General features: G+C 36.3%; 1 protein-coding gene and 1 long non-coding RNA gene across 2 annotated transcripts; both read left to right on the top strand.

The window, feature by feature from the left end:
- Positions 1-2,302: 2,302 nt before the first annotated feature.
- Positions 2,303-5,456, top strand: LOC112324795 (uncharacterized). Its single transcript, XM_052448712.1, has 5 exons — positions 2,303-2,556; positions 2,614-3,549; positions 3,892-4,123; positions 4,442-4,726; positions 5,445-5,456. The coding sequence occupies exons 1-5, from the start codon at positions 2,303-2,305 to the stop codon at positions 5,454-5,456; spliced, it is 1,719 nt and encodes a 572-aa protein (XP_052304672.1).
- Positions 5,457-6,407: 951 nt separating this feature from the next.
- On the top strand, positions 6,408-9,675 carry LOC112324614 (uncharacterized). The gene is made up of 3 exons (XR_008057835.1): positions 6,408-6,526; positions 7,159-7,267; positions 9,426-9,675. It is a non-coding gene; the product is annotated as an uncharacterized LOC112324614 (long non-coding RNA).
- The last annotated feature ends 7,597 nt before the right edge of the window (positions 9,676-17,272 follow it).

Genomic DNA, 17,272 nt, shown 5'->3' with positions numbered 1-17,272 from the left:
GTTCAAAGAAGCTTTCAATGGACTTCTTCAAGATACATGGGCTAAGGTGGGCTTCAAGAGGATTTGTAATAATAAAGAGCAAGCCTTGATTAATCTGATTCATGTTCAAGAGGGGCTTGTTGTGGAACCAACACCATTACACAAGGATTGGGAGAAGAAGACTAGATTCGGACAGTTTGACCTTTCGTTACTCTTTTAGTCATAACTGGAGTTACAGATTGAATTTTGATGTGATTCTAGTTGGGCTGGAAACTAGACTTCCATACCTTTCCAACGGTATATGTCATGCCTTCTAATTCATTAAGACGAGAGAGAACCATCCATTTTAAGTTGGGTCTTGCTGCTGTCAGACAGAATGCAGAAACAACGAACTTGTCTTATTTAATTAGTTGGGCTATCAAACTTTAATTATTTTGAGAGGAGACAATTTGTTTGGGTTTTAGACTTGTTTATTTTGTTTATTTTAATTAGTTTGGGCTAGTTTTAGCTTGGGTTGATTATTATTTAAATTGGGTTTATGTGAGACCCATTAGGGAAACTAGGGTTTTGGCTTGGAGTATAAATACTCTTTAGGAATAATTTTAGGGAGACTTTTGATAATATTTTCAGCATTGTAGCTGACTTTTGGTTGCTCAATCTTGGTTCTTGATTGAACTTTCAACTCTTTAAAGAATTGACCATTCTTTGTTGTGAATTTATACTTCTTTTGCTCGTCTCCAGGTGTAGGCGTTGTGATCGAGTTGGTTTATAGTCTTGTTGCCTTGGAGCAAGTCTTCCATTGTGATAAGCTCATTCAAATCTCAACAAACTTGGGTTAGATTGATCTTGGGGTCGCGAATACCATTAAATTCCGCTAGGGTTCGCACCAGTTGGTATCAGAGCTGATCTAATCACAGGTTATATCCTTCAATTTGAGTCTTTATTGTTTCTTGTTTGATTCTTGATAGATTTAGCCACCTATATATAAAAAAATAAAAAAAATAGGGATCTTACTTTTTATTGCTTTGTTGAACACTTAATCATAAGTTAGTGTTCTTTTTTTTTATGCTTCCTTAATCAAAATCGGCATACACACCTAAGTTCTTGATTTTGTTTTGTTCTTGCCGAAATATATATATATATATAAAGGAGGCTTGATCTTTTTTTTTTTGATCAAATGTAAGAATTGTATAGATCAAAAAGAGCAAGACAAGCTTGCAATACAAGCTGGAAACCAGCAATACAAAAGTTGTACAAGTACAGGCAGAGGGAACAGGCTCCCTTGAACAAAACATCAACAGGAACAGACTCCCGTGAACGCTAAAGGGAACAAGAACCCACATCCAAATAGCATGAACATCCCTCATGCGGGGAATAGACAAGACAAAAACAAAAAGCCTAGAGGGACATGCCCCCACTAGGCTGAACCAGAACCAACCAAACAAAACCAGCTCCAAGACCAGCTGATTTAAGTGACAGCACCAAAACTAGGGATCCAGCTGTGAAGCCCACAGCCAGAATTCAGCAGCTTAACCAGCGAAGCCAAGCAAGGAGAACAGCCGAAGAGCTCTTCCAGCCAAGAGGAATCAGCCAGAATTCAGCAGCTTGACCTTGCAGAACGAAGGATCCATGCGGACACAGCGCAGCCACGAAGGGGAAGCCAGCCAATCATGCAAAGACACACAGCGATACCATGCATAGAGAAGGACGACCTCCCCTGCAGCCAATTTGAAAAAAAGAACATAGACAGCCAAGAAACAGAGGACAGCTGCTCTCCCCTGTAGAATAAGAGGACATTGTAAAGGAGGCTTGATCTTGAAATCTTGAATTGTTGCCGCACAAAAAAAAATCACTTTTTTTGTTTTGGCCGAATCTTTTAGTAGTCTTGTTTGTGTTTCTTGAAAATTTGGGTAGTTTAGTTGATTTTCTTGAGTTTCTGGAATTTTTTTGAATTAAATCCTTAGTTCTTGATAATTCGTAATTGTTTAGCTCTTTTCTGATTTTTTTTCGTGTCTTCAAATTGTCATATTATTCGTACAAATTTGCATTGCTATTCGTGAATTTGTCATCGAGTTTCGTTTTGTTAGTTTCGTAATTTCTTGCTTTTAGAGTCTATCAAATTTATAAATTCACTGCATAGTTGGTTGTTTTTTTTTTTCTGAATTGTTGCTAAGTGATTTCAAGAACTAAAGAAAGGCAATTTGAGTGGAAAAAGGCATAGGGAGCATATTTGAGTGAAAAACCTATAAATTTGTGTGAAACACGAGTGTGTGAGGTGTTATTTTTATTGCTAACGATTTTCGTGCAGGTTTTAAAAAAAATAATGTCTTCTAATAGTGTGCCACAGAAGAACGGTGAAATCCAAGAAGATGGGCTTTCGAGAATACAACAACATATGGAATTTATGTTTGGTGAGCTGATGACTAGGATTGAAAAATTAGAGACGAGGTCTGATGGAGGGCGTAGTAAAAGGGGTAGAGAAGTTAGGAAGAAGGAGAGTGTTGCTGGAAACTCTGCAGATGAAGTCGAGGATGATCTTAACCGTGGTGGTGGGTTCCGTACACATAGGGGAGAGAGGTATGAGAATCGGTCAAGGAGGGGACATATTTAACCACATAGGGATTTTGAGCACAGAGGGGATTTTGATGATTTGGGAGATATAGGCCGAAATTTGGGTAGTATTAAGTTAAAAATCCCAGCCTTTAAGGGAAAAACTGATCCAGAAGCTTATTTAGATTGGGAAAAAAAGATGGAGATGATTTTTGACATCCATAGGTACTCTGAAGAAAAGAAGGTTAAGTTAGCTGTAGTGGAGTTTACTGACTATGCCATGGTTTGGTGGGAGAGATTGGTGGTAGAAAGAAGAAGGAATAGAGAAAGACCAGTTAGCACATGGGAGGAGTTGAAGACAATAATGAAAAAGAGGTATGTTCCTAAACATTATTATCGAGAGTTGTTTAATCGTTTACAAATGATTACACAGGGTAATAAGAATGTGGAGGAGTATCAGAAAGAATTAGAGGTGGCTATGATTAAAGCTAATGTTAATGAAGATGAGGAAGTTACGATGTCTAGGTTTTTGAATGGCTTGAATAGAGACATAGCTAATGTTGTGGAGTTGCAATCATATGTTGATTTGGAGGAGTTAGTACACTTAGCCATTAAGGTTGATGGACAGTTGAAAATGAAGGGTAATACACGATTTGAAGCTTATACGGGGTCTTCTTCGGGTTGGAAGATGAATTATTGGAGAGAGGGTAGTGCGTCATCAAAGCCTTTGGTGACTTCTAAAGTTGCCGAACCTAACTCCATGAAGAAGCAGGTTTCAACCAATGATAAAAAATTTAAGGGAGAAGTTCAATCGAAGCGTAATTGTGATATAAAGTGTTTCAAGTGTCAAGGATTGGGACACTATGCATCAGAATGTGCAAATCGTCGAGTTATGATTCTAAGGGATGATGGAGAGATTGTGTCCACTAGTGAGGAGTCTGATTGTGATGACATGCCCCCACTTGAGGATGCTAGTGATTCAGAGTATGCTGTTGGTGATAAAGTTTTGGTGATTAGAAGGTCACTTAGTGTTCAGACTAAGGAGGATGATGTGGAGCAACAAAGGGAGAACATCTTCCATACTAGATGCCTAATCAACGATAAGGTATGTAGTATGATCATTGATAGTGGTAGTTGTACTAATGTTGCTAGTGTTACTTTGGTTAGAAAGTTGGGATTGAATACCATAAAGCATGAGAGGCCTTATCAACTTCAATGGTTGAATGAATGTGGTGTTGTTATGGTGAATAGACAGGTGATGATTTCTTTTTCAGTAGGCAAATATAAGGATGAAGTGTTATGTGATGTTGTGCCTATGCATGCTACTCATCTGTTACTAGGGAGGCCTTGGTAATTTGATAGAAAAGCCAAGCACAATGGGTTTAAGAACAAGTATTCATTAGAAAAGGATGGAAAGATTTATACACTTGCCCCACTCTCACCTAAGCAAGTGTATGAAGATCAAATTCAATTGAAGAAGGGTTATGAGGAAGAGCAACATGTTTCGGTCAAAGTGGAGGAACAAAAAGATTTGGCTAAAATGGGAAAACAAGCTGAACAACATGGTGAGGATGTGAGGAAGAGAGAAAAGAAAGTGAGCCATGAGTTGAAAACAAAAAGGAACAAAGTTTCGGCCCTTAGGACATTAGGGGAGGGTCATGGCCAAAAACAAAAAGATGAAAAGAAGGCCGAGAGTGGAGAGAAAATGAGTGGAAAGAAGAAAGAAAGGGTGAGAAAAGAAGAGTGTGTAGAAAAAGTGGGGAAACACCTTAATTTTTTTGCAAAATCTAATGATCTTAAACATGCCTATCTTTCTGACTTGCCTATGATTTTACTTGTGTATAAGGAGACATTATTTAACTCAGATGATTTAGATTCTTGTGTTCCCAGTGTTGTTAAAGTTCTTTTGCAGGAATTTGAGGATGTCTTTCCGGATGACATTCCTAGTTGTTTGCCGCCAATTAGAGGTATTAAGCATCAAATTGACTTTGTTCCAGGAGCATCTATACCAAATAGGCCGACTTATAGGAGCAATCCTGAAGAGACTAAGGAGCTTCAAAGGCAAGTGGGGGAGTTGATGTCAAAAGGATACATTCGAGAGAGCATGAGTCCTTGTGCAGTTCCCGTGCTTCTTGTTCCAAAAAAGGTCAAAACATGGCGAATGTGTGTGGATTGTCGAGCTATCAATAACATCACTGTAAAGTATCGACATCCCATTCCTAGATTAGATGATATGTTGGATGAATTACATGGTTCTAAATTGTTTTCAAAAATTGATTTTAAAAGTGGTTATCATCAAATTAGGATGAAAGAAGGGGATGAATGAAAAACTGTTTTTAAAACTAAATATGGTTTGTATGAGTGGTTGGTTATGCCTTTTGGACTTACTAATGCACCTAGTACTTTTATGAGATTGATAAATCATGTGTTGCGTGCTTTTATTGGTAAGTTTGTAGTCGTTTACTTTGATGATATCTTGATTTATAGTAAGGAGATTTGTAAACCCCCGTAAATAAAAATAAATAATAATAAAAAAAACACATAGGTTCGAAGTAATGAGGTTTCGATGAGTAATGGATATTCGGTATGAAAGAAATGAATAAATAGTAGGAATGACAATAAATGTGTCACGTGAGAGAGAGAATGATCTCCATAAACAAATTTAAAGGTATTTTTGAAGTAAAAAAGAGAGTCATGACTTTTTAGTTTAAAACTTGTAACGTTGGCGAAACCAGTGACGAGTTTCAATGGATAAAAGAATAAGAAAGAAAAACCAGAAGATATGTAAACCCCGGAAAAAAAAAAACTTATTTTGACAAATTAGTGATAAATGTGGTAATATTGAATTTATTGAGTATAAATTAAGGGGAAATGTCATGAGGATCTAAGTAAATGAATTAATGCATGAAATTCAGATTTTAGCGTAAAATACACTGATTGTCTAGTTTTACGGTATCGATGATATATCTCAATATGACCGTTGGATCGGGTTGCAATTTTATAAGGAATCTCCAGACATATGTTTTTATATTAGGTTCAAATTTCATGTCAATCAGAGTTTGGGAAGGCTTTACGAGAGTACTGAAAATCGGGTAAATTAAAGAAGATGACACAAGGGGCATTAATAAGGGCATTTTTGTAATTTTATCAAAACAAATACTCTCCTCTCCTCTCTTTAAAAACAGAGCACGTCCTCTGCAAATGGAAAAACAGGAGGGAGACCATTTGTTTTGTCCCATTTTCTTCATTTTCTCTTCATTTCTTCAAGCTAAATCAAAAGGGAGTGTTCTTAGGAGGATTATATCCAAGAAAACAAATTAAGTGACAACTTAGAGAGTTATAGAGCTTGAGAGAAACAAAGGGAAGAAGCTGGAAATTGGAAACGGAGGACATGATTTTTGTAAATTTTTGCAAGAATTCATTGAAATAAGTTAAAGTAGCAAAGGTAAGCAACATACCTTTTAGTAATTTTGTTTTTCTCTCTTGTTCTTGCATGAGGAGAAGAAAACCTCCAAGTTTAAAATTCTAGGGTTCATGTAAATATTTTGGGGAAGTAATTGTTCTTGTGAATTTCGAGATTAATTGCATGATAATGGCTTGATTTGCTGAAAAATAGAAGGAATAAATTGATTTGAAATTATGAGTTTTGGGATTGCAACAGGGCAGGAACGTCGGCAGCCATATTTTAACTTTCCACCGTTGGATTAGATTGATTTTTGGATATGTTATTATAGTCAATGTCACCTACATTCTGACCGGAGGGATTGTAAATAGAAGACGTGGTTTGAGGGCTGTCACCGGAGGAACATTTCTGGAAAATCACCCTTCAAGACAACCTTGTTCGTCGAACATTATATCATTGTTTCACCGTTGGATTGGTCAGGATTTTGGATATGTTGTTCATCCAGATGTTATATAAATTCTCAACGGTTAAGATCGGAAACAAATACTCTTACCAGAAATTATACTTCCCGAACAGTAGGTCTCTAATTTTCAGGTCAGTCCGGTATTGTTTTGATATCGGGAGATTTAACCGTTGGATGTATGTTAATTTTGGATATGTTATTCTAATGATGATGATGTATAATTACACCATTTGGATATATTGAATTCTAATTTTACAGAATGATGTTTTAAGTTTGGTTTGAGAAATATTGAATGAGAATCTGAGGTTTAGCATAAAAAGTATGTTTTGGGACTAAGGATAATGGCAATGAGTTTAATGATGATGGTTGTGTTTGTGTTGTGTTTGAGTCATGTTTGATGTGTTGATAAGTGATGGTATAGTTAAATTCTATAAAGAATAGTGATTGATTAATACTTTGGTTGTGTTGGAATGGGAAATCATGGTAAGGGATGTTGTAAGTTGAATTATGATATAAGGAATCATTTTGAGTGTGCTTTGGAAAAATTTGGCATGTGTAGTCATTGATGAAATTTAAGTTAAATTACATTGTTTGGTGATAGAGTAAATGTCTTGGGACATTAGAAAATCGGTGACGAGAATTCATGTCTTTGAACATCCATGGAAATTGTTTACGGAAGTAATTGATTTTGTGAATTTATGAATATTATGAATAAATCGGGAAGATTCAAATATTGATTCAAGATGTTATATTAAAAATGTAGGAGAAGCATTCACTCGACTTCTCAAGAGCTCGTATAGTAGGAGCTTAAGGAGAGATTGCAGGAGGGACACAACAACAACAAGGAAGAGCGAGTTGAGCTTCTGCAGCTGGTAGGTGTTCTATACCTACACTTTTTACGTAGCGTTAATTTACTAACTTATTAAATTCTTGGTCTTTGCGTCTATGGGTGAAACCACAAAGAGAAAGGATAAAGTGAAATAAACGAGAAATTAAAAATGGATTTGAGTACTTGATTGGGTTAAGAATATGAATTACACTAATAGACTTCGTTGAGGATCGTTCCTCGAACTTGATTAGCCGGTCCCGAATGCGGAGGCTAATGATGTTAGTAAGGTTTACTAACATCGGCATAATAATCCATCGGCATAATCATCCCTGAAAACGAGGGATACTGAACTTGATTAACTATTCGGGTGAGAATAGTTAATGATATTGACCGGTGCTGTCGATATCGGCAATCACACGAAACTTGATTAGTCGGTCCCGAATGCGGAGGCTAATGATGTTAGTAAGGTTTACTAACATCGGCATAATCATCCATCGGCGTAATCATCCATGAAAATGAGGGATGCTGAATTTGATTAACTATTCGGGTGAGAATAGTTAATGATATCGACCGGTGTTGTCGATATCGGCAATCACATGAAACTTGACTAGTTATTCCTGAAGTGAAAGCTAATGATGTCAAGAATCTTGACATCAACATTTCCGGAAATATTCCAAGATATTATGGAAAAAAAAATCTGATTGGCTATTTCAGGTTAGAAATAGTCGATGACATCAATCAGTGGTATTAATTTTGACATTTACAATGAACTTGATTAGACTTGGCAACATTATCTGTGGCCCCGAGAGTTTGTCATACATACTGATCACCAATCGTTGAAACATTTGAAGGGTCAAGGTAAGTTAAGTAGGAGACATGCTAAATGGGTTGAATTTATTGAAACTTTTCCATATGTGATTAAATACAAGCAAGGTCAGGAAAATGTGGTCGCCAATGCCTTGTCGCGAAGGTATGTTCTTCTTAATACTAAATTGCTAGGATTTGAGTATATTAAGGAATTGTATCTTGATGATCATGATTTCAGTGCTATATATGACACATGCAAGGTTTTGGCCATGGATAAATTTTTAGGCATGATGGATTTTTGTTTAAGGAAAATAAGTTATGTGTGCCTAATTATTCTTTACGTGAATTACTTGTGAGGGAAGCACATGGGGGAGGTTTAATGGGGCATTTTGGAATTACTAAAACTTTGGAGGTTCTGCATGAGCACTTTCATTGGCCTAATATGAAAAGAGATGTGCAAAGAATGTGTGATAGGTGCATAACATGTAGACAAGCTAAGTCTAGGGTAATGCCTCATGGACTATACACACCTTTGCCTGTTCCTAAGGAACCTTGGGTTGATATTTCTATGGATTTCATTTTGGGTCTACCTAGGTCTGGGAAAGGGAGAGATTCTATATTTGTTGTTGTGGATAGATTTTCTAAGATGACACATTTCATTGCTTGCCATAAAACTGATGATGCAATAAATATAGCTGACCTATTCTTTAGAGAGGTCATTCGGCTACATGGTCTTCCTAGGAGCATTGTATCCGATCGAGACGTTAAGTTTTTGAGTTACTTTTGGAAGGTTTTGTGGGGTAAGTTAGGAACTAAACTTTTATATTCTACTACTTGTCATCCACAAACAGATGGCCAAACTGAAGTTGTTAATCGGACTTTGATTCAATTGTTAAAGGCTATCATTCAAAAGAATCTTAAAAATTGGGAAGATTGTTTGCCGTTCATTGAATTTGCATATAATCATAGTGTGCATTCTACTACTAATTATTCCCCATTTGAGATTGTTTATGATTTTAACCCTTTGACACCATTAGATTTGATTCCTTTGCCTGTTGATGAAAGGGTTAGTCTTGATGGTAATCAAAAAGCACAGGTGGTGAAAGATCTCCATGAAAAAATTCGGCAACAAATAGAAAAGAAGAATGAATAATATGCGAACAAAGCCAATAGGGGACGAAAATTAGTGAGATTTGAACTAGGTGATTGGGTTTGGGTGCATATGAGGAAGGAAAGGTTTCCTGAACAAAGAAGATCAAAGTTGATGCCTCGAGGAGATGGTCCTTATCAGATCATAGAAAGGATTAATGATAATGCCTACAAAGTGGATCTACCAGGTGAGTATGGTGTTAGTGCTACATTCAATGTTTCTGATCTTTCTTAATTTGATGTAGGTGATGATTCGAGGTCGAATCCTTTTGAGGAGCGAGGGGATGATGCGATCCAACCATCAAAGGATCCATTGGAGGTTCCAGTTGGTCCAGTTACTAGGCTTAGGGCTAAGAAGTTCAAAAAAGCTTTCAATGGACTTCTTCAAGATACATGGGCTAAGGTGGACTTCAAGAGGATTTGTAATAATAAAGAGCAAGCCTTGATTAATCTGATTCATGTTCAAGAGGGGCTTGTTGGTGGAACCAAGACCATTACACAAGGATTGGGAGAAGAAGACTAGATTCAGACAGTTTGACCTTTCGTTACTCTTTTAGTCATAACTGGAGTTACAGATTGAATTTTGATGTGATTCTAGTTGGGCTGGAAACTAGACTTCCATACCTTTCCAACGGTATATGACATGCCTTCTAATTCATTAAGATGAGAGAGAACCATCCGTTTTAAGTTGGGCCTTGCTGCTGCCAGACAAAATACGAAAACAACGAACTTGTCTTATTTAATTAGTTGGGCTATCAAACTTTAATTATTTTGAGAGGAGACAATTTTTTTGGGTTTTAGACTTGTTTATTTTGTTTATTTTAATTAGTTTGGGCTAGTTTTAGCTTGGGTTGATTATTATTTAAATTGGGTTTATGTGAGACCCATTAGGGAAACTAGGGTTTTGGCTTGGAGTATAAATACTCTTTAGGAATAATTTTAGGGAGACTTTTGATAATATTTTCAGCATTGTAGCTGACTTTTGGTTGCTCAATCTTGGTTCTTGATTAAACTTTCAACTCTTCAAAGAATTGACCATTCTTTGTTGTGAATTTATACTTCTTTTGCTCGTCTCCAGGTGTAGGCATTGTGATCGAGTTGGTTTATAGTCTTGTTGCCTTGGAGCAAGTCTTCCATTGTGATAAGCTCATTCAAATCTCAACAAACTTGGGTTAGATTGATCTTGGGGTCGCGAGTACCATTAAATTCCGCTAGGGTTCGCATCAAAGGCCTTATATGAGCATGCTCACCTTGACTAGTAAGACGCATTCTAAGGTCATACGTGGTTGCCAAGAACAAACCCATGAGGCCCGTGGGCCAAAGCGGACAATATCTTGCTAGTGGGTTGGGGTGTTACAATATTATTGTGTTGCGATGAATATTAAACTGACAATGAGATGTTGATTGGGCTATTATGAATTTAGGCTACTAATGAATGGTAGTACGAGTATTATGAAGGATCTACTATTGTATTTTATTTAATGTAATTGTGACAAATGATTGTATGAGTATTACGACAGATCTACTATTGTATTTTATTGAATGTAATTGTGATGAATGGTTGTATGAATATTACGAAGAATCTACTCTTGTATCTTATTGAATGTAATTATCACGGATGGTTGTTTGGGTATTACGAAGGATTTACCGATGTATTATATCGAATGAAATTGTCACGAATGGTGTATGAGCATTACGAAAGATCTACCGTTGTATTATACTGAATGTTAATTATCATGGATGGTTGTATGAGTATTACGAGGGATCTATTGTTGTATTGTATTGAACATTAATAGTCATGAATGGTTGGATGAGTAATACAAAGGGTGTAACACGACCAAAAGATTGATGTCTTCTCCCAAGTGTAGGAGTGTCGAAGTGTTGAATAACCTGGCAAGACCGGGGTCGAACCACAGGGAGGTTAACTATATAAATTATAAATAATAATAATAATAATAATAATAATAATAATAAGTTGAAGAGAGCTTTGAGATGTGATATTGATATAAGGATTAAACAATGATAAAAACAATTGTCATGGTTAGAGGATCCACTAATGGTATTTCAAACAAGTATAATATTAAAATCTTATTACTCAACTGGAAACCACACACAAAGGAGGTTCCAATCGGATTATAAATTGTTAACATGATTACATTAGTTATCTTATTCAAGTAATGCTAATACTTGTAAATGTTGTCAGGTATTCATGATTATAACTTATGTTAACAACAAATCAAGTTCCTTTCATAGCACATGTGTCGGTTATACCATACGTTTTGGGCTATGAAAGTGCCAAGTATATGTTGTACCAAGGTTATACAACATAAATCTAGATTAACCATTTAACAAGTAAAGTATTAAGAGTGAATAAGATAACAAATACAAAACATGTTAGTATCAAACATTAAAGTCCATGTTGAGTTTATACTATACTTATTCTTACACCATTAGTGTAACCTTTTCACCTTGATATAATAAACTTAGCTAAACATAATGAAGAAGAGAAACATAAATAAACAAGATAAGAACATAAATAAGATATAATTTAACTAAGTAAAGGAAATGAAATGAAAAGCATAAACAAGAGATTAATATAAACAAAACTTAAGCATTACAAAAATATAAAGAGAGAGAGCAAGAACATGATCTTGATTTGAAAACCAAGATGCCTACATGCATGGCAAATGCTTCCTTTTATAGGCCAAAATTTGGAACTATTGATTTGATGACTAATTGTTGAGTGGGTAGCCACATCTTGACTTGGTGACAATCCTTATCTTCTTGTCTGAACAAAACATCATTGCTAACTTCAGAATTTGAACAGATTGTCCACATGAAAATTCTAGGAAATTATCTCAGCTTTCCAACAAAAAAAGAATCAATGCATTTGGACTTTTAGAACTCAAGATATGGGCTAAACACTGAACAGTGTCTGGGCTGCAGGACAAATTCTGACTTCTCCATTGTTGCTAAGATTTGGACTTCCAAACAACAAAATTGAGTCTTGGACTCCTCATGAATGTTTTAGGCCTATGTCTTAGCTTTCAAGCCATATAAACCAAATTGAAATCCAAGATCTACAACTCCAAATATGACCCAATGATTGAACAGTGTTCTAATTTGGACTGAACCAACATCTCTTTTCTAAGCTTAACCCTCTCTTTATCTTCTCAATTTCAGTAGTTAAACTTATCAATCAATCCTTTGATTTATGTGATAAGCCTGCATTTAAGATGAACATTTACCATAAATTAAATGTATCTTATAGTATCAGACTTGTTATTATAAAACATGCTTTAGTTAAGGAGTTATTGATACTTCAAGTGCAAAATGATGATATAAAACCTTGATAAAAACGCACTTTTATGTACTAATCATAGTGTTTTGTTACTGAATGCTAAACTGTTATGGAATGTTTTGTTTGTGTATTACAAATGATCTATTATCATGTTTACTGTACGAAGGGTGTATCACGAAGGGTTTGCTATTATGTCGTAGTGAATGTCAAGTTGTTACGAATCATTTGAATGAGTGATTCAAAGGATATTACCATGTTATAGTGATTCATAAACCACCTCTGGAACGTTTGATTGGTTGATGATTAGCTTCGGCTGATGGCATCCGAATGGATGATCAGGATAAATGATTGATTAGCTTCGGCTAATGGCATCCAATTGGATGACTAGAAAAAATGATTGATTAGCTTCGGCTAATGGCATCCAAATGGATGACCAAGACAAATAATTGATTAGCTTCGGCTAATGGCATCCGATTGGGTGACTAAAAAAAGTGATTGACTTTTACTAATGGCATTCGAATGGATGATCAGGACAAATAATTGATTAGCTTCGGCTAATGGCATTCGATTGGATGACCGGAACAAATGATTGGTTAGCTTTGGCTAATGGCGTCCAATTGGATGACCGGGACAAATGATTGGTTAGCTTCGGCTAATGGCATCCGAAGTGGGTGGCCGGGATGAATAAATGATTAGCGGAATGAACAAATGATTAGCTTCGGCTAATGGCCTAAGTTAATGACCAGGATGAATAAATGACTAACTTCTGCTAATAGCATCCTAAGTGGATGACCGAAATGAATAAACGATTCGCTTCGGCTAATGGCATCCTAAGAGGATAGCTGGATTTGAGAGTTAGGAGTTGGTTCCAAGAATTGATGCATTCATGTATACTATGTTTGATATATATATATATGAAAGAACTATGATTGCTATGCTTTAAATAGAGAATAACATTAGTTTGGCTAACTGTATTCAAGATGAATGATCGGGTTTGAGTATTGTAATTAGCCTCGGTAATTAATGAATTATTAACGGTGATATTTATATAAGTTAGTAGAAATGATAGAACTACGCTTTTTTGGTCCATGAATGAAATGTAACGCTAATATTGTCTTATTATATTTCTTTAAATTTTCTATAATGCTTGGAATTATCTTGTGCTGTAATAGGGACATCATACCAACATGGTGAGTAGGGAAATCCGTTTCGCAGCTCACACATTTTGAAAGAACTATATATTCACATGTTATGAGTGATATGAGTTCTATATGAACAGACGTGTTAATCACTAAATTAGTCGTCCGACCCCTTTTTGTAAAGTCTAGTAATGAAAAATTAAAATGAAACATGGATGTAAATGTGCGAACAAGTTGATATGATGTGTGTCTATATATATATATATATATATATAAATGAGGTATTCATCTAATAAGGATGTCATGTTGTTAAATTACACGAGGTCAGGATAATGAAAGTACTAGTTGTGTAACTTATTGTTCGACACTCTTGTATGATCTTGTGATGTTAACGAGACTAAAAGAAGAATGTGAATTTATGAGTATGTCAATATGATGTAATGTAAACCTATGAGTATGAAAATATAATATTATGAGCACAAGTATTGAGAATCCATTTTATGGGAACGTTGATGTAAACACCAATATATACATATATATATATATAATTGATGACTCCACCGTCGCTGCCGATTTCTAAATCGGCAGCGACGCAGTTTTATTAAAAGTTAGGGAAACAAATTGGACTGCCTTAAGGAGCTGGGAGGGAGGGGTAAAACCGGTTTTGGAGAGACCAAAACAAGGATAAGAACACATCTAAACCAACCCCAAACACCCCACCTCATTTAATGAGGAGTATAAATACAAGGAGGAGAGAGAAGGTGACTCTTCCTCTTCCTAAAGTTGTCTCCAGCAGCTGTATGTCCAGCTGCATGTTGCTCTTCCCTTCCCCTTTCCCAACGAAAACCTAAACCGAACCAGTAGAGAGTGCCTTGTGAACATGTGAAGGAGAGTTGAGACCTTGAGAGAAGGTTGGACAACTGCCTAGAGGGAAGGGAAAAGGGGGTCAGAAAACGTGAGAAGAAGAAGAATGAGGAGAACCAGTAGGAGAAGAGAAAGAATATTGTCAAACCTTCCCCAAACTTACTTAGATTCGAAAGGTATGGGTCATGAAACTCCTTTACTCTTGTCCTTAAGACCCAGAACCGAAAATGAAGAAGAAGACCCTAAGAAAATTGACCTAAGACCTAAGCTAGTTGTGAAGGAAACTGAAATTAACTAAGAGGACAAGGAAACAGAAACAAAATGAGGCCAATTCCTAGAACATCTAATAAAGAAAAATGAATAAAATGAAAAGAACAAATCATGGTAGAGGGTCGACCTTAACTATGGGGTTGGCCAACATGTATGTGTGTGTTCTGCTGGAAATTGTTGAAAGATTATATGCTGGAATTGATGGTTTTAATGTGAGTGTTCTGCTAGAAATTGTTGAAAGATTATATGCTGGAATTGGTGGTTTTAATGTGTGTTCTGCTGGAAAGTGTTGAAAGATTATATGCTGGAATTGATGGTGTCAATGTGTGTGTTTTACTGGAATTTGTTGAAAGATTATATGCTAGAATTGATGGTTTTAATGTGTGTGTTATGCTGGAACTTAGTGATAGTTTATATGCTGGGGTTGTTACAACATATGTATGTGTGTGTTCATGCCGAAATGTGTATTTTGTAGTGAATTTGTGATTCGCTGCCGAAGTTGAGTTGTCTGCAGCGAATTTGTGATTCGCTGCCGAAATTGAGTTGACTGCAGCGAATTAACATTCGCTGCCGAATTGTGTGTTTTGCAGCGAATTTGTGATTCGCTGCCGAAACTGAGTTGCCTGCAGCGAATTAGCATTCACTACCGAATTGTGTGTTTTACAAGGAAAGTGTGATTCGCTGCCGAAGTTGTATTGTTTGCAGCGAATTTGTGACTCGCTTTCGAAATTGAGTTGTCTGCAGCGAAGTAGCATTTGCTGCTGAAATTGTGGTGCCAACAGCGAACCAATTTTCGCTGCCGATTTCTACAATAGGCCTCCTAGGCAGAGATGACTTAAATGCTAGTAACAATTTCATGGTATGATGGTGTAAAATATGGAACACTTGTATGTGAACATATGAACTCTTGAAATAAGTATGGTGACAAATGTGATTCAAAGATACAAATGTACTGATTTGTGACCATTGATGTCTTAGGTGGTGCGGTCGGGATCAGACCATCGTCAAGACAAGAACAACCCACAGGTGGAGCAGGTAGGTGACTTTCACCTTCCTTTTTCATAACGTTGAATAATGAAATACTTTATGATGAATGCTACCGTACTATGTTAGTATAGATATCAGATTGCCAAATGCTTAAATGTTGACAAACGGTTGATTAGCTTCGGCTAATGAAATTCGAATGGATGACCGGGACAAACGATTGATTAACTTTCGCTAATGGCATCCAAATGGATGACCGGGACAAAGGAATGATTAGCTTCGGCTAATGGCATCTGAATGGATGACCGGGACAAACGATTTATTAGCTTCGGCTAATGGCATCTGAATGGATGACCAGGACAAATGAATGATTATCTTTGGCTAATGGCATCCGAGTGGATGACCGGGACAAACAGTTGATTAGCTTTGGTTGATGGCGTCCGAAGTGGACGACCGAGGTGAGTTAACGGTTAACCTTGACAAATGATGCCTTGAGAGGATAGCCGAATTTAAGATTATTGCTGAATGCATGAATTGGTGCATGTATATGTACTATAAGTTGATTATACCAAGTACATGAAGGAACTACAAATGTCACGCCTCAAACATGGGATAATGTTAATGTTTCATTAAACTACCAGACCGTTTGTTATTAGTATTATTATTAAGTAATTGCATTCTTATAAATGTTTTGTACTGCAGCAGGGACGTTACACCAACGAGGTGTCTAGGAAACCCAATACACAGGAACCTACTTTTGCAAGGAATCATGTAGTTGCATTCTAAATCACGATGTATTTTGTATGAATAAATGTACTGAACGTATAACTATTATTAGATCCTTTTTGTTTGAATACATGATGACTATTAGTAGGATAGGAATGCAAACTCATATCTATGTATGTATATTTTTAATGTGAACTTCTAATCATGCAAACATAATATTATGTGTTAATGTAAGATTCACTTTTAAATGAAATGTTGATTGTTGTTGATGTATGGATTGTATCTTGATGATGTGAGGGAAGAGGTTCGCCGATTACCGACACGATGTGTGTAAAAAAAAAAATTACCGTTGTTTTGGGCTTGAAATGCCGGGTTGTTACAGTTGACTTACGTTATCCTACGTAGATTGTGCCTTGTTAATGAACAAAATGCAATGATAAATCTGAAGAATGATATGGTGAAAAACATCTTGAAATCGAAAGATTAAAAAACAAATTCCATCGATTTTGGCATTGAAAAAGCCGAGTCGTTACAACAATCATCTTAATGGTCGAGCCATTTTAGATATGTAAATCTGCTGCAGAATTTAGTTAGAGAAAACTGGTTCGCTAGTGACCCCAGAATCGTCAGCAAAAACTGATTCGCGACTGACAATACAAATTTGGCAGCGACACTGATTCGCTGTAGACAACACATTTAAGCAACAACAGCTAATTCATTGCAGACACCAAAATTCGGCAGCAAAATCTAGTTCGCAACAGACAACACAATTTCAGCAGCGAACACTGGTTTGCTGCAGACAACACAA

The sequence above is a fragment of the Populus trichocarpa genome, chromosome 17 (assembly GCF_000002775.5).
Source record: "Populus trichocarpa isolate Nisqually-1 chromosome 17, P.trichocarpa_v4.1, whole genome shotgun sequence".
Classification (NCBI taxonomy): domain Eukaryota; kingdom Viridiplantae; phylum Streptophyta; class Magnoliopsida; order Malpighiales; family Salicaceae; genus Populus; species Populus trichocarpa.
This window is presented reverse-complemented; position numbering and strand designations above follow the sequence as displayed.

Excerpts from the sequence above, each read along its gene's own strand:
- LOC112324795 (XM_052448712.1), top strand. The coding sequence starts at position 2,303 with ATGTCTTCTAATAGTGTGCCACAGAAGAACGGTGAAATCCAAGAAGAT. Across the intron at positions 3,550-3,891 it reads AAAGTTTTGGTGATTAGAAG|AAAAGCCAAGCACAATGGGT; the intron begins GTCACTTAGTGT and ends GTAATTTGATAG. Across the intron at positions 4,124-4,441 it reads TGAGGAAGAGAGAAAAGAAA|GAATTTGAGGATGTCTTTCC; the intron begins GTGAGCCATGAG and ends GTTCTTTTGCAG.